This window comes from Schistocerca nitens, chromosome 2 (genome assembly GCF_023898315.1).
Source record: "Schistocerca nitens isolate TAMUIC-IGC-003100 chromosome 2, iqSchNite1.1, whole genome shotgun sequence".
Lineage (NCBI taxonomy): Eukaryota > Metazoa > Arthropoda > Insecta > Orthoptera > Acrididae > Schistocerca > Schistocerca nitens.
This window is the reverse complement of record NC_064615.1, coordinates 508,376,330-508,404,021: the sequence shown is the minus strand read 5'-3', so window position 1 is coordinate 508,404,021 and position 27,692 is coordinate 508,376,330. Positions and strand designations below refer to the sequence as shown.

The following is a 27,692-nucleotide window of genomic DNA, read 5'->3' as shown; positions in this document are numbered from 1 at the left end:
CTGGCACAGCAGAGTTAATTTGGAAACAGTATGTTTACAACAATATTAGTGGGCCAGCACTCACTTTTGAAAGCTAACCTTGGTAGCAACTGGAAATGAGAGAATATCATTCCATAGTCATTTACAGCCTTTTGACTTTTATTGATGCAGTGACTCCTATCAGCCTACGCACCATAACACTTCATAAAGTGAAGACATAATACTAATCTTAGCTGTCATAGTGTATACTGAGCCATTCAAGCTTATCTTCTGCAATGCAACTAGAATTTTCTTTAGAAGTATTTACAATATTTCAGAAATTTGTGAAGGATTTTCAATACCCAACAATAATGGAATATGTAAAGAATATACCTGATACTCTCAATATTTATATTTTATACACAGAGGCAAAACAGCCAGTCATGTCACAGAGTCCAGGAACACTTTCAGTGAAGACACTTTTTGCTTTTTAGAGCTATTTGCTAGAAGTTTTTGCAGAGTATTTGTGTTCTTTATTCTACTCTTGTAACCAGTCTTGGTACTAAGAGGAGTACTCTTTTGTCTCACAGAAACATTTCCAGCAGTTGAACTTTTCGAATTTATTTTCCGTGCAGGACTAGAAGTTCCTACTGGACTGTTCTTAATTTTGGTGGAAAGAGGGGTGCAAACAGAGGGTTTAAGCCCAGCAAATGGATCACGTTTCTTTTTCTTTTTCTTCTTGCTTGGTGTCTGTGTTTCATTATATTCAGGGGCTGATTCCGATTCTTTAGCTTTGTACAAATTGGTGAATGGCTTCTTGGAAGAAATTATTGTCTTCTTGTGGCATTCAAGGCACATGATAATCTAGAAAAGAAAGAAGACACACATAAGTGAAGTTGTAAATTATGTTCTAGATATTAACAATGACACAAAAATTGGCATTAAGGAGAGAGAGAGAGAGAGAGAGAGAGAGAGAGAGAGAGAGAGAGAGAGAGAGAAACAAAAAGCACCAAATAAAAAGAAATTGAGTACAATGTTAATTATGAATCTACCTATGGCGTATTTCAATTGAAAGACACTTGTTTTACACACCAGGTGAGTGTCATGCTTAATTTATTAACTGCATAAGACTTATTAAATTTCTGTCATATTCTCCTTGCAACTTTTTCTGCATGGACATTATGTTACAAAGGATTTATGATTATATTTCAGTGTGCTTATAGACCTGTTTAAAAAGTTCAGCTAAGAAACTGGAAACTACTGCAGCTTAACTATGACCTGGATGAGATACTGCACTGACTGTTAATTACACATGTTAACTAAATGTACAAGGATCTTGCCTGGAATACTTTTACTGTATTCTAATAGCCACTTAATGTCAAATTAGTCGTAAAAATTAGTAAAACATACAAATATAAACAAAAACATGAACAAAAACTAGCAAACCAATAAAGAAAAAGGCTACTTTCAAGCAGAAAAGTTACATTCATTATTTTCAAGGTTCAAGTGAACAAGACAGCAGATACCTCTCGATTTAGTTTATACGAGAGTTGTTTCTACTGCCAGACAATCTCAGCATTTCTTCTTCATTCCTTTTAATTTTTGTGTGTGCCACCTCAATATTTTGTCTATGCATTTATTTTATGCAAAACAGTAATGCATCTTTGACTCTCTCTTATATCTAGCTAGGAACCCAGATTCCTTTTATAACTGACATTGTAATGTGCTAGCATATGAGAATAATGACACTCGTTATAGTCACTATATAGAGGTGGCACTCCACGGCATACAGGCAGATTTAAAAGTAGACTGGAGCCACGTACTTGGAGAAGACAGCAGACATGTATGTGAGAGCTGTGCATACACTCCATCTGATGACAGTCTGTGTGCAATAGCCAAATAATATCAACAGTCTACTTTTAAATGTGCATGCCTGCCACTCAGTGTCTCTTTTATGTGATAAGTATCAATCTACCATAATTCATACAGCTGTTATTCCATCCTGGATTTTCCACAGCTTAACAGCAGCTATACTAATGAACATAATAAGTATATTGTTCCTGTAAAAAGGAAGTAATGACATTCTTACAAAAGAAATGGTAATGGTACAGTAGGAATAATGACTTGGAAGGAAGTTAATGTGTCTGGTGACAATGGAGGAACATTAAAGAAAAATTTAGCAGAAGAAATAACAAAGGAAAAAGAAGAAGAAAGAAATAGGACTGGTGAAACTGGGATAGAGATGACATGGAACAGAGGCAATGTTTCACTGTATCACAGATGGAAGACAGCTGGGATATGCTGGGAGTTAGTTACATATTCTGTACATAATTTGAACGATTTTTTTTTATCAAAATATCATTTGAATGATTCTTTTATCAAAATTACATGGAATGAGTCAGTTTACACTATATGTATACATGATTCATCTTAATATTAATGAACACATTTTTAGTCCTTCTCATGTAGGTACTCTCAGAAACAAGTTATTTATTTTTCTGCTGGTTACCAGTTTGTAAGAACAAATCCATCAATGGGATAGGAGCATTTGTCCAGGAGAAGTTAGGTTTAAAACTTGTTTGTTTTGCTATCTGTTAGACATGTTTTATTAGTGTGCAAACGATCAAAAATTTTTGTTGCTACATACTGAACTCCTTTCTGAGACTCTGACAGTTTTACTAACGGGTAATAAAGGTTATTTTCCTCTCTAGTATTGAAGAGGGACATAATTGTTTTTCTCACATTGTTTAGATTATTTATGATGTCTTTCATTAGCGAATAAATGTATTGTGACAGCACAGATAAAATGGTTAGCTCCTATTGACATTAACAATATACAAGTAGGGTAAATTAGAATGCCACTGGTGTGCGTTGCAGGATCCTAGTGTGTGTCATTTACAAGATATCGTATTTTTAAAAGTTCCCATACCAACACTTGTACAATACCTGTGGTATCACAAGCCAAAGAACAGCTCCTCGAAGAGGAACCTACATGACATCCATGGGTAAACACCACATATTATTCTTACTGTTCGCTTATGTGCAATCAATACTTTCTTTTCCCAGAAAATTACTCCATAAGACATTATTCAGTGGAAATATGCAAAATATGTCAGGGGCTTGATTTGTTTGCTTCCAAGATTAGCAATTATATGAAGAGAAAAAGAAGCTGAACTTAATTGTTTGAGAAGCCTAGTAATATGCTTCTTCCAGTTCAAGTTTTCATCAGTATGTACACCCAGGTACTTTCCATTTTCGCAATGTTTGTGGTGCAAGTTTCGGATGATTCAACCTGTATAAAAGGAATAGCAGTAGACCCAAAATTGAAACCTCATGGGACTGCCTTTGTCATTTCTCCACTAAATTTTCTACCCTTCCAACATTGTTTGAATTAATCAACACAACCTTTTGCATTCTGTTTGTTAAGTATGATGCAAACCAGCTCTGCAGAAAGCACCAATTCCATAAAACTCAAGTTTTTCTATGAGTGCAACATGATCTACACAATTAAACTCCTACAAAAGATCACAAAAACTACCACCTGATGATACAATTTGCCCTAAAGCTGGTGGATTCTTTCCAGCTGCTAAGTTTTTCTTCCTCCCCAAATTATTTTTACTTTTTTTCCTTGAAAATCCTGAGATTTCTTCTATGCTGTCATTTACATCATATGTGCACAACACCTACAAATCTCAAATATTGCATCAGGGCTTATCCAACTTAATTTTATCATCTATTGCTTTCCTTTGCATATTAATTACAAAAAAGAATATTTAATTTCAGATTTCGTTATCGTTGTTCATATGTAAACATATACCTGAATAGTGGCTTCCTGATAAAGTAGATGAAAAAGATATAGAAATAAATAAGGCATTCATACAGTCAGCAACAGAAATATGTTAGCAACACTTGCACTCATTTAATTCCGGAGTAATTAACATTGTTACTGAAACAGAAACCTGTAGCTAGGCAAACTAACCAGCATAAACTCAACAGAAATTATTCTATATCTGAAAGTCCTTGTCAAAAAGGAACATCATCTACTATTCAGTTACTCGGAAAAGTAAATCTTTATTTTTAATTTCTAAAAATCCAGTAAACAACAATAGCTAACTTCAGTTTTAATTATTAAGGCATGTTGGAAGCCATTTTAAGTCTGTGGTGAGTTTGAAAGGAGAAAAGCCTATGTCCCCCAATACGGGGAAATGTATTGCAGATGATTTAGTACAGATTATCAGGTGGAAAATGTACAGTGTTTTATTTAAATTTTGTGTTTGGGATTTCCTCGTCATGATTTAGTGACTGTCTTTAATGACTGACGGTGAACTTGGTAATTATTTGCATCACAGTGTAAAACTTCAATAATGACCATCATCTACTGTGACAATAGGATCAGACTACAAATAGTTGTACTTCCAATAGTTATTTGCTGTGCATGAAGTTTTTGTATTTATATAAATATTATATTTCATGGACAGTGATTTAAGAACTTTATTCAGTGACTGTTAATTATGCATGTTTGCCATACATGGACTTCAATGTTTAACTATGATAGTGTCAAGTTACTAAATGTTACATATTATCAGATATCACTCAACTATAGCTTATGGCTTTCCATTTATTTGTACTGTAATTATAATAGATGAGACTCAATATGGCCATAAGCAGAAGTTTATTCAACATGTAAGTGCAAGTAAAGTGTTTACTGCAAATTTTCAGTGTGGACTACGATTCGACGGAGTTGCAGCTATCAAGGGCATATTGTACAGGTAATAGGTAGGCTACAAACTGAATATTTTAAACTACATGTAAAAATTCTGTGCATCAGTAACGCATTGCATGTATCACTAAGGACAATACATATTAAGTTGGAACAGCTTTTCAGAATTCTGTTTGAAATTCCATCAACACCACATGAGCTTTTGTTTTCCAGAATTTTTATAATTCTATTAATTTCAGCGAAGAATATTGACGCTACTTCCACTTACTTAAAGTATTGTCAAATGACATTTTTAATATATTCTCTTGCTTCTTCGAACTTAAACTTTTAATCCTTTTGCTACTACATTTAAGAAGTGATTGTTGAAAGTATATACAACTTGTGAATTATCAGTCATAACACTGTCACTTACAGAAGCTACATCATTGAAAATTGACATCCTGCTGTCATGTGGTATGCTCGAGCCCAACTGAACAGCTCTGTCAGGAGGGTCAATATGGAGCTGCTTTGGGTGGCTACTTGGACAGGCATCTGTTTGGTTCCTGTTGGTGCTATTGGTAGTTGGGACTTCACAAGGCTTGGCCTGCATCTCAACAGGAAAGGGAAGGGTAAATTGGTCAGGATGATAGCAAAATCTTTAAGGGGATTGGGGTGGGTAGCACTGAAGCTCATGGGAGTACCTCTTTTTCAGGCTATGATCAGTGTCCAAGGATTCAACATTGAACGAAATTAAGCTTAATGAGAAGCTCAGACAAGCAAGTACTAGAGATGTTGAAGTATCACAAGATTCTTATATAAGTACACAGAACAATAATGTTAGTATACTGCATTAGAATATCATGGAATTGAAAAACAAAGTAGATGAGCTTCTTGTTTGTTTAGAAGATTTAGAAACTGAGGGTGGAATACTCCACAGCCACAGGTATGAAAAGGCAAATTTTGATAAGCTTTCATCACATGTAAATAGAGCCTATGGAGAGAGGAGGAGTTGCAGTATATATTAAACTTACCATAGTGCAAAAAATTTAGAAACTAAAAATTTTTGTGTAGAGCAACATCCAGAAGCACATGGCTGTGAGCTTAAACTAAATAATGGTACTTTTATAATTGTAGCTGTGTATAGGTCCCCGTAGGAAAATTCTTAGTTACTTCTAATAACTTGGATTCTTTGTTGTGTTATCTGTCAGACTCAGGGAAGCAGATTATTATTTTGGGGATGTCAATGTAGATTTTACAGCCCTCCAAAAAAGTGCATTCAATTAATGATTGAACAACTGCAAATTTAAGGGAAAGGTTGCAACCTTTAGACTGGGTTGAGGTGTACAGGGAACCTGATGTTAATTTAAAATTTAACCTATTTCATGATACCTTTATGAGTAGATTTGAAAATAGTTTCCCAAAGAGAACAGTGAAAAATAATTGTAAGAAATCATCTAAAAAGCCATGGCTTACTAAAGGGATAAAAAATACCTTGAAAACAGAAAAGGGAAATGTATCTTATAGCTAGAAGGAGTAATGATCCAGAAACAGTCAACCAGAAGTACGTACATTAGGTCTGAGATTAGCACCACTGATAATGAAATTAAAACAATTTGGAATATTGTTAAAAGGGAAACAGGGCAACCAACAGCACAAGAGGACTATTTATATCAAAGTGAATGAAAATATATCTAAAAACAAAGATGATGTGACTTACCAAACGAAAGCGCTGGCAGGTCGATAGACACACAAACAAACACAAACATACACACACAATTCTAGCTTTCGCAACCAACGGTTGCTTCGTCAGGAAAGAGGGAAGGAGAGGGAAAGACGAAAGGATGTGGGTTTTAAGGGAGAGGGTAAGGAGTCATTCCAATCCCGGGAGCAGAAAGACTTACCTTAGGGGAAAAAAGGATGGGTATACACTCGCGCGCACACACACACACACACACACACACACACACACACACATATCTATCCACACATATACAGACACAAGCAGACATATTCAAAGACAAAGAAACTCTTTGCCTTTGAATATGTCTGCTTGTGTGTGTGTGTGTGTGTGTGTGTGTGTGTGTGTACCCATCCTTTTTTCCCCTAAGGTAAGTCTTTCTGCTCCCGGGATTGGAATGACTCCTTACCCTCTCCCTTAAAACCCACATCCTTTCGTCTTTCCCTCTCCTTCCCTCTTTCCTGACGAAGCAACCGTTGGTTGCGAAAGCTAGAATTGTGTGTGTATGTTTGTGTGTCTATCGACCTGCCAGCGCTTTCGTTTGGTAAGTCACATCATCTTTGTTTTTAGATATATTTTTCTCACGTGGAATGTTTCCCTCTATTATATTCATATCATTAAACTGAATGAAAAGTTTGTTAACAAAAAGTCAGAAGTAGAAATATTTTTAATAATTTTTGTGTGTGTTGTCGAGAAAATAGGATCCAGCTGTTCATTAGAAAATACAAGGCTGTACATGGAAGAGGCAATACCTATGCAATTTGATAAAACTGAAATTCACTCCATCTCTCCTCCTGAAATTAGGAAAATATTAAATTCACTCAAAAGTGAAGCATGGAATTGATGGCATTTCCAACAGAATATTAAAAGCTTGTTCCCAAGAAATAAATATATTCTCAGCCACATGCTTAGTAGCTCACTGAAACAGGGCACTTTTCCGGTCAGGCTGAAATATGCTACTGCATAAAAAAGGGGATACGTCTGATGCTAACAACTACCACCAAACCTCAATTCTGACAGGTTTATCCTAAATTCTTGAAAAAGTAGTGTATTCAAGAATAGCTTCACATATTTGTAAAGATGAAGTACTAACAAAATATCAATTTGGTTTTCAGAAAGGCTTTTCAACAAAAAATGCCATATATATGCTTTCACTTCTCAAATATTAAATACTCTGAATAGTCGAACAGCATCAATTGGGATTTTTTGTAATCTCTCAAAGGCTTCTGACTGTGTGAATCATGAAATTCTTCTAGATAAGCATAAGAATTGTGCTATGAGTGGGACAGTGAACAAATGATTAATTCGTATTTAATTGGAAGAATGCAGAAGGTTGAAATTAACAGTACACACAGTCTGCAAAAATCAGCAGAGTCCACTAACTGGGGATCTATCAAGAATGGAGTCCCATAGGGTTCAGTCTTGGGTCCTTTACTGTTCTTAATATATTTTAATGATTTGCCACTCTGTATTCATGAAGATGCAGAGCTAGTTCTTTATACTGATGATATAAGTATAGTAATCACACCCAACAAACAAGAATTGTAAATAATGTATTTCAAAAATTATTAAGAGGTTCACTCTAAATTTTGAGAAAACACACTATATACAGCTCTGTACAGTAAATGGCATAACACATCATTGATAAATATAGACTTTGAACAGAAGTCAGTTCCTAAGGCAGAATATTCAAAAATTCCTGGGTGTACATATCAATGAGAAATTGAACTGTAAGAAACACATTGACAATCTGCTGAAACATTTAGGTTCCGCTGCTTATGCTATTAAGGTTACTGCAAATTTTGGTGACAAACATATCAGGAACTTAGCCTACTAATTCATCATTAAGGGAAAAAGTATTCATTGCACAACAGCATGTAATCATAATAATAGCTGGAGCCCACCCAAGATCACCTTGCAGACATTTATTTAAATAACTTGGGATATTCACAGTACCTTCACAAAACATATATTCACTTATGAATATTTGTTATTAATAAACCATCTCAATTCAAAAATAATAGCAAAGTGCGTAGCTACAACACTAGAAGGAAGGATGATCGTCACTATTCTGGGTTAAATCTGACTTTAGCACAGAAAGGGATGAATTATGCTACCACAAAAATCCTTGGTCATCTACCAAAGAGCATTGAAAGTCTAACAGACAGCCAACCAGAATTTAAAAACAAATTAAAAGAATTTCTGAATGACAACTCCTTTTATTCAACATATGAATTTTTTGATATGAAATAGCAATTGCAAAAGATTAGATAATTTTTTTAGATATGAAATAGGAAAAAGAATTTTCTGCACAAAGAAAACTTATGTTAAGCTGACACATCAAACATCATTACCGAATGTCGTATTCACAATCTACAGAACAAGTGTTAATGTAATGTAACAGCAGCAAAAACTACAGTATCCTCTTGAATGTAGGATGGTTTTGGATCAGATGTGAAATGCTGGGTCGTTTGTTCAACAGATTTATAGCCGAGATGAAAAAAGAAAAAGACAGAGTCATACACAGGTATAGCCAAGATGCTTAGTATGCCAGTCCTGCACTGCAGATATGGAACCATTTTAGGTAAGTATGAAAGAAAAACAGGAAGCAACATACAGATCTGGTACAGAAATTTAGTTTGGATACTGGACTTAATTCAGGATTCAGTACAACCACCCTTGTAAACATTATTCCAAAATGGTACAGTACTGAAGGTATAAATTTTAAAAGTATCAAATAATAAAATTGCAGTGGTTGGTATTTTCTGCAACCTATCTAAGGCATTTAACCATGAGATCCCTGTATTCTCCTAGATAAATTGAGGTTTCCTGGGATTAATGGTATACAATAAGCAGAATAATCTCTTTTTGCAGATGACACTAAAATCTTAATCAATCCAAGTGCACATAGTTAAACAGAAGAAATGGTACACAATGTTCTTAAAAGGATAATTGAGTGGTTTTCTGCAAATAGTCTCATCCTCGACTTTGAAAAGACTCACCATATTTAGTTTGGGGTAGTACACAAATGACAAGTTTAACACATAGTGAAGAAATAATAAATAGGGTGGACATTTCAAACTTCTTAGGTTTAAACTGGAGAATGTACATTTAGTTCAGCCACATTTGCACTTGGAATCATAGCAAATCTCGGGGAGAAACAAATCAGTAAATTTACACATTTTGCTTATTTTCATCCAATAATGTCCAGGGTTACTCATCCTTAAGAAAGAAAGTCTTTGCTGTTCAAAAACATGCTGTAAGAATAATATGTGGTGCATGCCCACAATTATCTTGTACACATATGATTAAAGAGTTGGGCGTTTTGACTACAGCTTCACAATATATTTATTCCCTCATGAAATTTGCCATATATAATCCAGTGTAGTTTGATAGGAATAATGCAGAATTACAATACCAGAAAGAAAAATGACATTCATTACTCTGCATTAAGGATGTATTTAGCACAAAAAGAAGTGCACTATGGTTCAACTGAAATTTTTAACCGCTTGTCCAGTGTCTGAAAGACAGTAAAGTAAAAATTTTAAAATAAACTGAAAAATGTTTCTCCTTGACAACTCCTTTTATTTTGTAGAAGAGTAACTATTATTGTAATGTGTAAAATGTGGAGGGTAAGAATTACTTATCTCTGAACATTTTTAAAAAATAAAATAAAAAACCTATAAATTTTCAACACATAGGCATATTTATTTCCGATGTGAATGTAAAATGAATCATTCCACATCATTATGATTTATCACGCAAATGGTCCATTGAACATGAAAGTACCTACATAAATAAATGAATAAGTTGGAATACTTCCACTAGTTGATGTGAAATGAGGAGAATTTTATGATGGACCACATTGTGAAAGGGAACAATGCTGCTAGTAATATTAACTCATTGCAAGCTCATTGCATTTGTTCTGAGAATACTCAGCACAGTGAGACGCTGTGTCAAATGATACCAGCTAAATGTGTAAAAATTAATGGGACATTATTTCTAATTAAAAGACTGTATACAATGCTGCACAATCTAATAAGTTCTGCATATACATTTATGACAAGTATATACTTCCAATCCTACATCTGTCCAGCATCTAAGTAAGATATCATAAATCAAGGTGAACAACATGTTTTGCTATTTATGGGAATAAATTATTTGAACAAAGAATTACAATTAACAGGCAAGTTGTCAAGAACACTTTTGTCTTTCTGTAAGATTTGTATCATTGGATGATTGGGCCTAAGTTGATCTTGATCATCAACAGATTTGAATTACATCCCATCAGAACACCTGACACATGACACACGCAATATAAATGAGGGTAAAAACATCAACAGCTCAGTTACTTCACCACACAGTGGACATAATGAACTTTATAGTTTTAATGCATAGGCTTAGAAAATTTCTCTGTAAGACTGGGACAGATAGATATACGTGTGTGGCAGAAAGCCAACTGTCATACGACAAGCAAACCACAGTGTAGAAATGGAATATAAAAGGAATGCATGCCATAAATTAGGTGAGAAATTACAGAGTGGTGCACAAAGTATCGTCAAAAGTAATTCTGTTCTTGAATTTTTAACACTGGCTTGTTACCTTTCAAATTGTCCACATAATGTTGTTTGTTGATAGGAACAGTGAGTGAAACCATGAGCTTATAATGACAGATAAAGGAAAGCTGATTGTTGCACAAAAATTGAAGGTAGGGCTACTATTCTTAGAAACAAAGAATACAACAGTGACAGGAAGACATTTTTCTGATCACATTGGTACAATGTGAGCTTCTTATCCACGGAATCTTCGAAGATTACTTCACTTAGTCGAATATACTAGACAACACAAAGTAATGCTAGTGATTTTTAGTCACATTTTGAGTAAATCAATAGGACCCAGAACAGTTAGAAATCTCATACCATAATAACTGTAAGCTTGTGGCAAGATGTATAAGACAGAGATTTCAGTTTGCAAATAAAAGACCAACAATCACAATCCTGGCAGAAACGTCTGATTTTTAACATTCTTAAACAGGGCTCTTTTACACAATTGAATTCCTCACTATCCTAAACTGCTGGATTTTTAAACCACTTCTGAGCAACGACAGAGACAGACATGAACAACCAAGTCACAACACTGCTGATATTTGGGTTCCTGTATTGGAAAAAAAAGTGAGAAAGATTGTAGAGAAAAAAAACCCTAATCAATGACTACTTACGGTTCCCTCAACTATGGGTTAGGAAGTACATAGGAAAGCACTATGAAGTAGCAATCAACAATGAAATGCTGGTAACAGAAGAGTTTTGAAAACTTGAAATTATAAGTAGTAGAGAAGGCCAGTCAATAAATCAGAGGTGCTACAATGACCAACTGAATGCACAGACTTAGATGAAACCAAACTGGTAGCAGAAGCCAAAATTGAATGAAGTAAATAAGAGGGAGTAAATAGCTTTTACTATACCATTGGAAAGGAAGTGAAAAAGAAAATAAGTATAACAGAATGGAAAATTTACATGAGAAATGATGGTAGTTAATGGTAAGTGTGAAAAAGAAAGTTTCGGAAACAATAAAAGCAAGTAGACCAGATGGAGGCTGGGGGGCATGGGTGGTTGGGGAGGGGTTTAAAATGTGTTATTGACCCCCTCCCCCCCCCCCCCCCCCCCACACACACTGAAACCTTGCTTGTGGTACAGACTGATCTGCAGCACAGCCTGAGGCCTAGGTTAGGTTGGAAGGTGACACTTTGGTTGTGAGTTGGCGAAGCCAACAAATGTGGAAACACAATATCTGGTTGTGGTAACAAACTGATCGGTTGTAAGCCTAGTGCTTACAGCTGCGCCATACTGAAAAATTCGAGGGGAGTCCTTTATGTAACTTTTACTGGCTGGGGTAATGCAAATGACATAAAACACATTCTGTTGTACTGAAGTCGGTAGCAGACAATTCCTCCTTTGATGTAATATGTCTTACAATAAGTTATAAAGCCACTGAAGTTGGTAGCAGACAAGTCTTCCTTTGATGTAATCTGTCTTATGATAGATTATGAAAGGGTAACAATAAAAGATTACATTGGGGAATTTTCTCTGCAGTGGAAACCACAAAGATATGAAACCGATTGTATCAAAATGAGTTGAGTAAAGGCAAGAGGGCAATTCAGGATGTTATAAGGCTGATGGAAAACTTCAATGAATGGTGTGAGAAGTACAGTAATCTTTTTATATTAGTGAATGGCAAGTTGGATAAAAGGACAGAGTTCTTACACAGTTAACATAACATAAACCTGTCACAGAGTACACTATGAAAGACAGTAGACATAACACTGGCACTTGTTTCACCAAGCACAAGTTGGATTTTTCTCATACAGCAAGCATTATAGATAAATATCAAACAACTACTACCTTACCAATTTATTGGTGTTGCTCTTTTCATATCTTTCAAAGAGACGCAGCTCATGCTTGTTCAGAGATATTGTATCTGAGAGCTTTTTTCGAATTATTTTCTTCATTCGTTTACCAGGAACTACTCTAGGAAGAATTCTAACTGTAAATCGTCCTGATTTCCAATGATTTAAACAAAATTTACATATTGCATATCCACCAAAGAATTTGCTTGGTGGTTCAAGACCTTCCTTTGCTAAAATTTCCTTGCAAAGAGATCTGAAAAGGAAATAAAGAAATAAAATGTCAAAAACAAAAATTACAACTTATGATCTAAAGGCATACTGTGATGTAAAGCTAAATATTAGAAAAGATAGATGAAAATTGGGGTTTAATACCCCAACATCAAAAACATTATTACAGGCTGAGCACAATCTTTCATTGGGTCAGGCAGGAAACTGGTCATCACCCTTTGAAAGAAACCATCACAGTACTCACTAAAGTGCTAAAATAATGGGAAACTAAAAGCAGGGTGAGCAACACTTATCTTAAATGCGAGGCTAGTACTTTAAACAATTGTCACCTTTCCCCATATACACATGTACTCTGCAAACCACTGTTTGGTGCTTGGCAGAGGATATTTCCTGTGAAAAACAGCCCTATTACATTTTTAATTTATGCGGAGAAAACTGAATGTCTCTTTACATGCCCTAATCTCTCTCCTCTCTTATTTTTATGCTCCCTATGCAAGATATATAATGATATGGCCCCTTAGGAACATGGGTGCCATGGAGGGGAAGGAAGCCAGTGTGCCGTCTGTGTGCATACTGGGAGGAGTTATCCCAGATCTATGGAAAGGGTGCTTCCGGATGCCATGAAGAGTACAGTTTGTAGCCAACAGCAGGTGGTGGCTCATGTCGGTAACAATGCCATGTGTCACTTTGGATTGGAGGAGATTCGACTAGTGGAAATGGTAAAGACTGCCAGTCTTGCTTGCAAGAGTAAGGCAGAGCTCACCATCTGCAGCAGCATCAATAGAACCAACTGTAGTCCTTTGGTGCAGAGCCCAGTGGAGGGTCTGAATCAGAGGCTCAAGCAGTTGTATGACCGTGTAGGCTGCAGATTCTTAAACTTGCGCTATCGGGTGGTGAGTTTCCAGGTTCCGCTTAATAGGTCAGGAGTCCACTACACACATGAAGTGGCTACACAGGTAGCGGGGGCTGTGTGGAAGGGCCTGGATGGTTTTTTAGGTTAGAGGGTCTCAGCAAACCACGGAAAGGATGTCTGTCTAAAAGGGAGCAGGTAAAATATAGTAAGGTAGTTGTAAAAATGATTGGTATTGTATTTGTAAATTGTCGTAGCTGTGCTGGGATAGAACCAGAGCTCCAAGACCTAACAGAAAGCACTGAAGCTCAAATAGTTATAGGTATGGAAAGCTGGCTAAAGGCGGAAATAAGTTCAGCCAACATTTTTTCAAACCTAACAGTGTTCAGAAAGGATAGATTAAATACAGTTGGTGGAGGAGGGTTTACTGCTGTCAGAAATAGTTTACTTTGTAGCGAAATTGAAGTAGATAGTTCCTGCGAAATAGTGTAGGTAGAGATTACACTTTACAATCATACTAAACTATTAATTGGATTGTTTTACCGACCTACAGACTCAGAAGATATAGTTGCTGAACAGTTCAAAGGAAACTTTAGTTTTATTTCAAATAGGTACCCTAATCATACATTTATAGTTGGTGATGACTTCAATCTACCCTCATAGGCTGGAAAAATTATATGTTTAAAGCCAGCGGCAGGTGTAAAACATCTTCTGAAACTTTACTGAATGTTTTCTCAGAAAATTGTTTTGAACACTTAGTTCATGAGATCACTCTAAGCGTAAATGGTTGAGAAAGCATACCTGACCTCCTAACAACAAATAATCCTGGACAAATAGGGAGTATCATGACGGTTACAGGGAATAGCGACCACAAGGCAGTTGCTGCTAGGCTGAATAGCGTAACACCCTCAACCATTAAAAAGAAATGCAAAGTACATCTATTTAAAAAAATGTTAAAAATTCTCTTAACACATTTTTAAGAGACAGTTTCCTCTCCTTCTGTTCTGATCATATACATGTAGAAAAGATGTGGAATGATTTCAAAGAGATAGTATCGACAGCAATTGAGAGATATAGCCTATACCACATAAATTAATAAGTGATGGTACTGTCCCCCATGGTACACAAAATGGGTCAGATCGCTGTTGCAGAAGCAACAAAAAAAGCTTGCCAGTTTAAAAGAACGCAAAATCCCAAGATTGGCAAAGTTTTGCCGAAGTTCGAAAGATAGCGCATACTTCAATGAGAGATGCTTATAATAATTTCCACAGCAAAACTCTGTCTCGGAATCTGGCAGAAATCCCAAAGAGATTCTGGTCATACATAAAGCACACCAGTGGCAAGATGCAATCAATAACTTCTCTTATAACAATGGTGAAGTCACTGATGCCACTGCCACAAAAGTAGAGTTAATAAACACGGTTTTCCAAAACTCTTTCACCAAAGAAGACGAAGTAAATATTCCCGAATTCCAATCAAGAACAACTGCCAACATGAGAATCATAGAAGTAGATATTCTCAGTGTAGCAAAGTAGCTTAAATCACTAAATAAAGGCAAGGCATCTGGACCAGATTGTATACCAGCCAGGTTCCCTTCAGAGTGCTGATACAATAGCTCCATATTTAGCAATTATATACAACTACTCGCTCACAGAAAGATCTGCACCTAAAGACTGGAAAACTGCTCAAGTCACATCAATACCAAAAAAGGGAAATAAGAGTAATCTGCTGAGTTACAGGCCCATATCACTAATGTCGATTTGCAGCAGGGTTCTGGAACATATACTATGTTCAAATATTATGAATTACCCCGAAGAAAATGATTTATTGACACAGAGTCAGCACAAATTCAGAAAATATCGTTCTTGTGAAACACAACAAGCTCTTTATACGCATGAAGTGATGAGTGCTATCGACAAGGGATGTCAAATTGATTCCATATTTTTAGATTTCCAGAAGGCTTTTGACACAGTTCCTCACAAATGTCTTCTAACCAAACTTCATGCCTATGGAATATTGCTTTAGTTGTGCGACTGGATTCGTGATTTCCTGTCAGAAAGGTCACAGTTCATAGTAATAGATGGAAAGTAATCAAGTAAAACAGAAGTAATATCAGGTGTTCCCCAAGGAAGTGTTACAGGCCCTATATTGTTCCTGATCTGTATTAAGTACGTAGGAGACAATCTGAGTAGCCCTCTTAGATTGTTTGCAGATGATGCTGTCATTTAGATTAGATTTTTTTAGATTAGATTTACTTTCTTTCCAATTGATCCGTAGTGAGGAGGTCCTCCAGGATGTGGAACATGTCAGAAAAACAACAATACATGACAAATATTTACAACTAAAACAAATAAGCTAATGTACCATTCCACAGGTCCCAAGTGGAATGATCGTCATTTTTTAATGAACACTAAGAGTCATTTTACAAATACTAATGCACTGAATTTAAAATAAAAAAGTTTTTTATTTATTTATAAGGTAATACAACTACTGTAATACTTATTTACAATGAACACATTACTGCACTGAAATGGTGCAGAAGTTAGATTATACTAACTAACACACACACACACACACACACACACACACACACACACACACATTTTCAATGAACACATTACTGCACTGAAATTGTGCAGAAGTTATGTTGTACTTATATACAAATCAGTTGGTTTTACTAAGAAATTCATCAATGGAGTAGAAGGAGTTGGCCACCAATAAATCCTTTAGGCTTCTCTTAAACTGAATTTCATTGGTTGTTAAGCTTTTTATGGCTGCTGGCAAGTTATTGAAAATGTGTGTTTCTGAATAATACACACCTTTTTGTACAAGACTAAGTGACTTTAAATACTTGTGAAGATTATTCTTATTTCCAGTATTGATTCCACGAATTGAGCTGTTGGTTTGAAAAAGTGATATATTTTTAATGACAAATTTCATTAAGGAATAAATATATTGGGAAGCAGTAGTCAGTATCCCTCGTTCCCTAAACAGGCTTCTGCAGGATGTTCTTGAGTTCACACCACATATAACTCTCACTGCACGTTTTTGTGCCCGGAAAACTTAAGCTTGGCTTGATGAATTACCCCAAAAAATAATCCCATATGACATTATGGAATGAAAGTAAGCATAGTATGCCAGCTTTTTCATTTTTATATCGCCTATGTCTGACAAAATTCGCATTGCAAACAGAGATTTGTTAAGACGCTTCAGCAGTTCTGTGGTGTGCTCCTCCCAGTTGAATTTACTATCAAGCTGTAATCCCAAGAATTTAACACTGTCCACTTCTATTTTCTTGTCATCATATGTTAGACATATACTCTTGGGACACCCCTTACAAGTTCTGAACTGCATGTAGTGTGTTTTTTCAAAGTTTAGTGACAAAGAATTGGCTAGGAACCAGTGATTAATGTCCACAAATATTTTATTGGCTGATCTTTCTAAGACTACACTTGATTTGCTATTTATTGCAATGTTTGTATCATCGGCAAACAAAACAAACTTGGCATCTGGTAATGTTACTGATGAAACGTCATTGATATACACAAGAAAAAGTAAGGGCCCCAAAATGGAACCTTGTGGGACCCCACATGTAATTAGTTCCCAGTTGGATGATGCCTGATAGCTTGATACATGTCTCTTTCCTAATAACACCCTTTGTTTCCAGCCAGAGACCATCTTGTAAAGTCATCTGCCCCCCCCCCCCCCCCCCCCCATGAACCATGGACCTTACCATTGGTGGAGAGGCTTGCGTGCCTCAACGATACAGATAGCCATACCATAGGTGCAACCACAACGGAGGGGTATCTGTTGAGAGGTCAGACAAATGTGTGGTACCTGAAGAGGGCAGCAGCCTTTTCAGTAGTTGCAGGGGCAACAGTCTGGATGACTGACTGATCTGGCCTTGTAACGCTAACCAAAATGGCCTTGCTGTTGTGGTACTGCGAACGGCTGAAAGCAAGGGGAAACTACAGCCACAATTTTTCCCGAGGGCATGCAGCTTTACTGTGTGATTAAATGATGATGGCATTCTCTTATATTCTGGAAGTAAAATAGTGCCCCACTCGGATCTCTGGGCGGGGATTACTCAAGAGGACGTCGTTATCAGGAGAAAGAAAACTGGCATTCTATGGACTGGAGCGTGGAATGTCAGATCACGTAATCGGGCAGGTAGGTTAGAAAACTTAAAAAGTGAAAGGGATAAGTTAAAGTTAGATATAGTGGGAATTAGTGAAGTTCGGTGGCAGGAGGAACAAGACTTTTGGTCAGGTGAATACAGGGTTATAATACAAAATCAAATAGGGGTAATGCAGGAGTAGGTTTAATAAAGAATAAAAAAATAGGAGTGCAGGTAAGCTACTACAAACAGCATAGTGAACGCATTATTGTGGCCAAGATAGACACGAAGCCCACACCTACTACAGTAGTACAAGTTTATATGCCAACTAGCTCTGCAGATGAAGAAATTGATGAAATGTATGACGAGATAAAAGAAATTATTCAGTTAGTGAAGGGAGATGAAAATGTAATAGTCATGAGTGACTGGAATTCAACAGTAGGAAAAGGAAGAGAAGGAAACGAAGTGGGTGGATATGGATTAGGGCTAAGAAATGAAAGAGGAAGCCGCCTGGTAGAATTTTGCACAGAGCATAACTTAATCATAGCTAACACTTGGTTCAAGAATCATGAAAGAAGGTTGTATACATGGAAGAACCCTGGAGATACTGGAAGGTTTCAGATAGATTACGTAATGGTAAGACAGAGATTTAGGAACCAGGTTTTAAATTTTAAGACATTTCCAGGGGCAGATGTGGACTATGACCACAATCTATTGGTTATGAACTGTAGATTAAAACTGAAGAAACTGCACAAAGGTGGGAATTTAAGGAGATGGGACCTGAATAAACTGAAAGAACCAGAGGTTGTACAGAGTTTCAGGGAGAGCATAAGGGAACAATTGACAGGAATGGGGGAAAGAAATACAGTAGAAGAAGAATGGGTAGCTCTGAGGGATGAAGTAGTGAAGGCAGCAGAGGATCAAGTAGGTAAAAAGACGAGGGCTAGTAGTAATCCTTGGGTAACAGGAGAAATATTGAATTTAATTGATGAAAGGAGAAAATATAAAAACGCAGTAAATGAGGCAGGCAAAAAGGAATACAAATGACTCAAAATGAGATCGACAGGAAGTGCAAAATGGCTAAGCAGGGATGGCTAGAGGACAAATGTAAGGATGTAGAGGCCTATCTCACTAGGGGTAAGATAGATACTGCCTACAGGAAAATTAAAGAGACTTTTGGAGAAAAGAGAGCCATCTGTATGAATATCAAGAGCTCGGATGGAAATCCAGTTCTAAGCAAAGAAGGGAAAGCAGAAAGGTGGAAGGAGTATATGGAGAGTCTATACAAGGGCGATGTACTTTAGGACAATATTATGGAAATGGATGTAGATGAAGACGAAATGGGAGATACGATACTGCGTGAAGAGTTTGACAGAGCACTGACAGACCTGAGTTGAAACAAGGCCCCGGAAGTAGACAACATTCCATTAGAACTAGTGACGGCCTTGGGAGAGCCAGTCCTGACATAACTCTACCATCTGGTGAGCAAGATGTATGAGACAGGCGAAATTCCCTCAGACTTTAAGAATAATATAATAATTCCAATCCCAAAGAAAGGAGGTGTTGACAGATGTGAAAATTACCGAACTATCAGTTTAATAAGTGACAGCTGCAAAATACTAACGCAAATTCTTTACAGACAAATGGAAAAACTGGTAGAAGCCGACCTCGGGGAAGATCACTCCGTAGAAATGTTGGAACACGTGTGGCAATACTGACCCTACGACTTATCTTAGAAGAAAGATGAAGGAAAGGCGAAATTACGTTTCTAGCATTTGTAGACTTAGAGAAATTCGGAGTAGGTATTAAAATCCATGGATAAGAAATAAAAACTTTGAGGTTTGCCGAAGACATTGTAATTCTGTCAGAGACAGCAAAGGACTTGGAAGATAAGTTGAACAGAATGGACAGTGTCTTGAAAGGAGGGTATAAGATGAACATCAACAAAAGCAAAACGAGGATAGTGGAATGTAGTCAAATTAAGTCGGGTGATGCTGAGGGAATTACATTAGGAAATGAGACACTTAAAGTAGTAAAAGAGTTTTGCTATTTGGGGAGCAAAATAACTGATGATGGTTGAAGTAGAGAGGATATGAAATGTAGACTGGCAATGGCAAGTAAAGCATTTCTGAAGAAGAGAAATTTGTTAACATCCAGTATAGATTTAAGTGTCAGGAAGCTGTTTCTGAAAGTATTTGTATGGAGTGTGGCCATGTATGGAAGTGAAAGATGGACGATAAATAGTTTAGACAAGAAGAGAATATAGAAGCTTTCGAAATGTGGTGCTACAAAATAATGATGAAGATTAGATGGGTAAATCACATAACTAATGAGGAGGTATTGAATAGAATTGGGGAGAAGAGAAGCTTGTGGCACTTCTTGACTAGAAGAAGGGATCGGTTGGTAGGTCATGTTCTGAGGCATCAAGGGATCACCAATTTAGTAATGGAGGGCATGGTGGAGGGTAAAAATCGTAGAGGGAGACCAAGAGATGAATACACTAAGCAGATTCAGAAGGATGTAGGCTGCAGTAGGTGCTGGGAGATGAAGAAACTTGCACAGGATAGAGTAGCATGGAGAGCTGCATCAAACAAGTCTCAGAACTGAAGACTACAACAACAACATAAGTCATCTGATGGCCAAAATGAATTGCAAAATGCTTTAGATACGATATCTGTTTGGTGCGTACAGTGGCAATTGACCCTGAATAAAGAAATCCGCTAAATTTCAATTACGTGGTAATTCACACAAACCTGAAGGCTGTAAATTCATACTTAGGGATTACAATTACAAATAACCTAAATTGGAACAATCACACCGGTAGTATTGCGGGTAAGGCAAACCAAAGACTGCGATTTACTGGCAGAACACTTAAAAGGTGCAACAGGTCTACTAAAGAGACATCTTACACCTTGCTTGTCACCCTATTCTGGAGTAATGCTGTGTGTTGTGGGATCCGTATCAGGTGGGACTGACAGATGACATCGAAAAAGTTCAAAGAAGGGCAGTTCATTTTGTATTATCATGAAATAGGGGTGACAGTGCCACAGACATGGTACGTGAATTGGAGTGGCAATCATTAAAACAAAGGCGATTTTTGTTGAGACGGGATCGTCTCATGAAATTTCAATCATCAGTTTTCTCATCTGATTGTGAAAACATTCTGTTGGCACCCACCTATGTAGGGAGAAAGGATCATCACAATAAAATAAGAGAAATCAGGGCTCACACAGGAAAATTTATGTGCTCGTTTCTCCCGCACGCCAGTTGAGAGTGGAACGCTAGAGAGACAGGTGGTTCTCTGAACCCTCTGCCAGGCACTATACTGTGAATAGTAGAGTAATCACACAGATGTAGATGGCAGCAGAATCAACATACAGTCTTTCCCAAATATAGGTTTATTAAATTTACTCAACAGCATTCCGTGTTAATTACATGGGAGAATTGGAAAGTATCACACAGTAGTTTTTTACTCCCCTGTTCTTGCAGCTGGAATGTTGAAATTTCAATACCATACATTTTGAAGTTTGCGCTACAAAGGATATCTTGTTTTCATGTACAACTCTAGCGAGAGAAGCCCAAACTACGAAACAAGCATGGAGCACATGTTACTGTTGTCAACTTGTGAATAACAGTAAAATGTAGATCAATATTTGTGGGCCAAAGGGCATAAACCTAATGACTCGCACAGGAACATCCATGGCATGTATGGGGACAACTGAATGGACCATAGCAATGTCTCCAGGTGGTGTACATTCTTCCAAGAGGGCCGTGTGAATCTTATTGATTCCCCACACTCCAGGCAACTGGTAACTGCTGCAACCACACTGAATGTCAGAGCCATTGTGGCAGCAATTTCAAATGACTGGCATGTGCAATTGCAAATCTTATTGCAGCAGTTCAAAGTATCCTATGGTGGGAGGTATGATACTGTTCACAACACACTGAAATTTCATAAAGTTGGTGCTCAATGGGTGCATTAGAACCTGACATATAGCCACAAGTGAATGATGACAAGCTTGGATCACTTAACACGTTACTCTGCAGATGGGTATGACATTCTGAAAGAAATCGTCACTGGTGATGAGTCATGGGCATACCACTACTCGTCTGACACCAGGCAGGCCTCTATGGAGTGGAACATGCTGGTTGGATACAAAAAAATTCAAAGTGACTCAATCTGCTGTGAAGTGCTTGTGACAGTGCTATAGGATATGCATGGCGTGTCATTGGTGGACCACTATGAATGCTGCAGGCTTCATTAAATCTTTTGTTAAGCTGCGTCGTGCCCTTCACGATAAATACCCCAACATAAATGCTGACGGTGTCAAACTTCTTCATGACAATGCTCACCCCCATGTTGCTGTTCCTATTTGTGAGAAAGCTGCCATTTTTGGTTGGCAGGTGCTCCAGAATCTTGAACTTGCACTGTTGAATTTTCATGTGTTTGATCCCATGAGGAAATTCCAGGCTGATGACAGATGCAGAAGTGAAATTGGCAGTCCACAGGTGGTTATACTCCAACCAAATGGACTTCTACCAACAGGGCATATTGAAACTGATAAAACAATGGCAATTATGTGTTGAGAATGTTGGTGACTATGTAAAAAAAGTAGGCAAAAGATGTAAGTTCATTTGTGATTTTTTTGTTTCATTACCTATTCAACTTTTTGGTAGTAAAATTACTGGGGTCGACAGAAGCATCCAATCCCACGCGTCGGCTTTGACCCGTGACGTAAGGGTGTTGTGGTGTGTGACGTCATGACGGTGCTGATTTTGGTTTGTGAGTGTGGTGTGTTTGTAGATGTCATTGTGTTGTGGTTTGTTGAGCCCTCTGGTGGTATGTTTAGGGTTTTCGTTTGTGTGGTGTAATGGGCTCAGTTTGCTCTTGCTCATTATCCAGAATTGTTTGAGTGTAGGCTATGTTTGTAGTGGAATTCGTTTCAGTGAGTTAACGATTTTGTGTGAAGGTTAATTTAGTGTTGTTCGCTGTACGTCGTGTGGTAATTTTAGTAAAATTAAATGGTTGTTGTTTTTGTTCAGGAATGGATCAGGCGGATAAAATTAACAGTGCGCGTCTGAGGGATATGATGGGGAACACTCCTTTGGAACTGATAAAGTTTTTGCAGCTTTTCGGTTTAATTACCGAGGTTGTGAAGTGCTCTATTTGTGGTGAAGAAATGAAGTTGGCTAAAGTTCTGGCATCTCAAACCAGGGATGGTTATATGTGGCACTGTCGAAAAGATGACATTTGGCGTTCCATACGGCATGGTTACTGGTTCGAGAAGTCTAGGTTGGGCATGCGTGAGATTGTACTGGTGACTTATTATTTTTGTTATAGATCCCCACACAGTTTTTGTGCGCATGAGACTGGTGTGAGTGAGAGGAGTGTGCTTGATTGGTTTTCTTTTTGCCGTGAAGTGTGTTCCGAGTTCATTAAGTACAGGAGTAAGCCGGGGGGCGGGGGAGGGGGGTGGGAGGGGGGGCATGGGGTTGCTGTGGAGGTGGATGAGTCGCTTGGGTAAGTGGGTGGGTGGCTGCAGCTCAGGTTGGGGTGGGTGGTTTATTTCATGTTTGTGAAAGGGGGGAGGGGAGTGTGTTGGTTTGTGTTTTAGTTGTGGAGGATCTATTTTGTTGAAGTTTTTGCTGAGTTGTAGTGTGTGACAGATTTTTTTATGTTACATTTGGTTTTTGTTTATGGGTTTTTTATTTTGGGGTGAAGAGGGGGGGGTTGGGTTGGTTGGGGGGTGGTGGTTGAGGTGTGGGTGGGTTGGGTCTTTCTTTTAGTTGAGTATTTTTTCATTGGTTTGTGTGTGTGTGTGTGTGTGTGTGAGTGTGTGTGAGAGAGAGAGAGAGAGAGAGAGAGAGAGAGAGAGAGAGAGAGAGAGAGAGAGATTGTGGTGGCCAACCTAGTTTGTGCTGCTGGAACTTTTTTGTGGTAAGTTTTTATTTTTTCGTTTTTAGTGTGTGTTGTGTGTTGGGGTCTAGGGAAGTGTTATATTGAAATATGTGGCTGTGAATGTTGGTATTGGTATCAGGAGACGTTTTTGAGCTACACAGATCAAGGGAAGTGTTTGATCCTAATTTATGGGATTGGGAGCTGCTGTTGAGCTATATAGGTCAAGGGAAGTGTCCGATTCCAGATAATATTGTGTTTAGTGGTATTTGCTGAGTTTTGTGATGTCGGTTTTTTTCGTCGTTTTGTGTGGTTTTGTATGGGGGTGGGTGTCTAAATTTGTTTATATTTAGTTTGTCCCCACCCAAAAACCCCACCATTTTCCGCACTTGTCCTGTTAGTGTCATAGGGCTTTTTGTTGGAAGTGTGTGTGTTTGTTTTTCGATGTATTTTTGTGTACGTAACGACTTTATATGCACCATATTGGAATCGTGGTTTATGGTCGTTTCCGCCATATTTGTGACTTCACGGGTCAAAGCAGACGGGCGGGATCGGACGCTTCCGTGTTTCCAATTACTGTGTGTTACTTTTCAATCTTCCCTCATATTCTGTCTTCTTTCCAAGGATTCCCATTTAAATCCTTGAAAATTTCTGTTTCACTTTCATGTGGGCTATTCCAATCCTATTATGATCCTAGCAGTGTAGGCTTTCTTCTGATTCATCAAATCACAACTGTCAGTCTTATTTGACAATGAATCAAAACGCTGGAACCATATTCACATATTGTACACAATTTGCTTTACAAGTGCACTCACATGATACCAGAATCCTTCCAGCAAATTTAAGTTTTTCATTCGCTATTTCTCATGCTGATCTCATCCCTTCTTTGTATTACTCCTAAATATCCAAACAAGGTGACATTCTCCAGACAGTCACTAATAATCTTGTAATCATATTCTATCAAGTTCTTTCTCTTTGTTATATATACCTTCAGTGGCTTTCACCATTGACAAACTGGTCATGAAACCATATTATGAGCCACTCTGATTACTTTTGAAGGATGGGTAGAAGAGAGGGCTGGGTGGCAATTATTGGGACATGACTTGTCACCTTTTCTGGGTAGAGGTGTAAGAATTGACATTTTTAAGGATGAAGGGAAATGGCCACTACTAAATATCAAGTTAGGCCTAATTAGGAAAGTAGTACATATGCTATGTTTTTTATCACTGTGTTGGAGAGACCATAAATGTCTTGACTCTGAGTGAGTTACTTTGCTATTGCTTACTTTAACCTCTCTCTACCGAAAGGCAGGAACAATGTGTTCAAATCGTTTAATGAAGTTGTTATCATAACCAGCATTCAGGATGTGGTCTAATATACGGTTTTTTCATCTGCAGCAGTATTGTTTGAATCACAGACATTGATGAAGAAAGTACTGAAACATCTAGAGAGATAACAGAATCAGAGGATGTATTTTTGCCAATCTTAATTCTAATTAGTCGGGTCTTTAAAACTGTAGTGGACTGACAAGGCAGCCAGTCCACAGAGACGGGTAGCCGAAAGGGCACACGTACACACACGCCGACTGGCGCGAAGTCTGGAACAGGATTCGTAATGAATGTGATAAAGAAAAGAACGTAGCTACTAGAACACTTAACTTTTATATCGTCCTTTGGTATACAGCATTCTTGATGATACAAGTGAGACTCTTTAGATTCATGAAGTAACTAATGGCGCCTTGCTAGGTCGTAGCCATGGACTTAGCTGAAGGCTATTCTAACTGTCTCTCGGCAAATGAGAGAAAGGCTTCGTACGTGTAGTCGCTAGCCACGTCGTCGTACAACTGGGGCGAGTGCTAGTACGTCTCTCGAGACCTGCCATGTGGTGGCGCTCGATCTGCAATCCTGACAGTGGCGACACGCGGGTCCGACATGTACTAATGGACCACGGCCGATTTAAGCTACCACCTAGCAAGTGTGGTGTCTGGCGGTGACACCACAAAAACATCTAAAGTGGCTTTACATTTGTTTTGAGAGAGACTGATGTAATCATTATCCACCTTCCATGTGGCTAATGTGATTTGTGACCTGTATTTGCTTATCAACCGTATGTATTTGACTTTCTTTGCTTCACAATTTTTCAATTTGTTATAAGAAATCATCACTAAGAGTTTTAATTCTTTGCAGGTCACATGTGGAAAAATTTATGTACAAGTGGGAGCTCAGGTTTCCTTGCATTGCTTCATATGTTTATACTTCTATAGGTCAATGAGTTATAAGGTTATCTGCAAGTAAATTGATAAATAATGTAAATGTATCATCAAGATGAGAATTTGGATTGATCTCTAACAGTGTCTACATAATAATCTATGTTCTCATCACCCAGAAGTCTAATACACTTCACTTTCATGCAATGTGGTACAGGAATTTCTCCTTTGAATTTACCCTTGTGGTCTCTTAAAAACAGATAGTGAAACATTCAGGTTCAGACTAGTTTTGCTAAACATTCATGACTAAAATACCAAGACAGGAAAGTTGTTCTAGGTGAATTATAATTAATGCAATAAAGGTCATGTGATCTTCGCATAGGTATTAAGAAAACCATCTTCTGTTAATATATACATCACCAAAAATTAATATACCATACTTAAATCATTTTTTACAAATATATTATGATTTTCTCACAGAAATGTGAAAATGCTTCAGTATCAAAATATGGTGTACAGTATAATGATACAATAATAATTTTTACTTTGAGCAGTAACACTGAGTTGCTCCCAGTGTATTTTCTATACAGTGCTGATTAACATTAGGAATTATATTGCAAATGTGCGCCAGTACTAACGTTTATCAATGCCGCTTCATCGTTTGGTTTTTGCCTGCAGAAACTTGTAATTAATTCAAAGCCAGGTGGTGCATACATTTGTAACTGATCTTCGCTTAGCTGGTGTTCATTAGTACATAGCACACTGTACTTTCTCATACCTAAGGGAATATTAAGCACATCAATTTTATTTTTTAAATAGTTGATGATCCTGTGTAAGAATAATAATAAGCCATCATCAAAACAGGGATACAGCTGGAATCTTTCGCTGCAGGAAATTAGTCTGCTCATTTTGACTGTGTAGGCACTGTCATGTTGAGGTCGCGTACTTACAACTGATGCTAGGTTTTATGCACCGGCTAATTGATTATCCAGAGTAAAACCAGACCACAACATTTTTGGAAAGGAATACGATGGAATGACTGATTATTTCTAAGCTGTATGAAATGTGCACCCACAGAAACGGACGTTACGAAAAGCCGGCCGAATAGTGTTTGACACAACAGTTACGTTGGATATAAGAGAGTTTTATTACAAATTTTCATAACGTCGGATATAAGAGAGTTTTATTACAAATTTTCATAAGCCAATCAACATAAGAATGCCGGAGGCTATTTTTTCAACATATTAAAAGTTACGCAATAAATAAAGGTGCAAAAATAACGGAAATAAACATTGTAGAAATGTTATCCCTGTATTTTCTTGGTTAACAGAGTCAAGTGTGTTTTATTACTGTTTAGTCAAACAGATGAGTGACTTTTCGGTACAAGGTACTGCTTATAAAGTAGGCCTACTTACAATAAATATGAGCGAACTTTCGTATTTTCCGTTCCTGTCTGTGGAAGACTGTCCGCTGAACGCCACAAATGTTCTACATAATCTTCCATTGGTTACAGAGTATTACATTCACAATTCGCCGTAAAAAATTAAATAAACAAACATGTTGTTTACAAGCACGCCACTGTCGTCGTTTACATCTG

The 27,692-nt window shown here is 37.5% G+C and overlaps 1 protein-coding gene across 1 annotated transcript; it reads right to left on the bottom strand.

Annotated features, from left to right (window-relative positions):
* Positions 1-355: 355 nt before the first annotated feature.
* Positions 356-27,692, bottom strand: LOC126236484 (uncharacterized). The gene is made up of 3 exons (XM_049945827.1): positions 27,511-27,692; positions 12,799-13,051; positions 356-822 (listed from the first exon to the last, which is right to left on the bottom strand). The coding sequence occupies exons 1-3, from the start codon at positions 27,597-27,599 to the stop codon at positions 400-402; spliced, it is 765 nt and encodes a 254-aa protein (XP_049801784.1). The 5' UTR covers positions 27,600-27,692; the 3' UTR covers positions 356-399.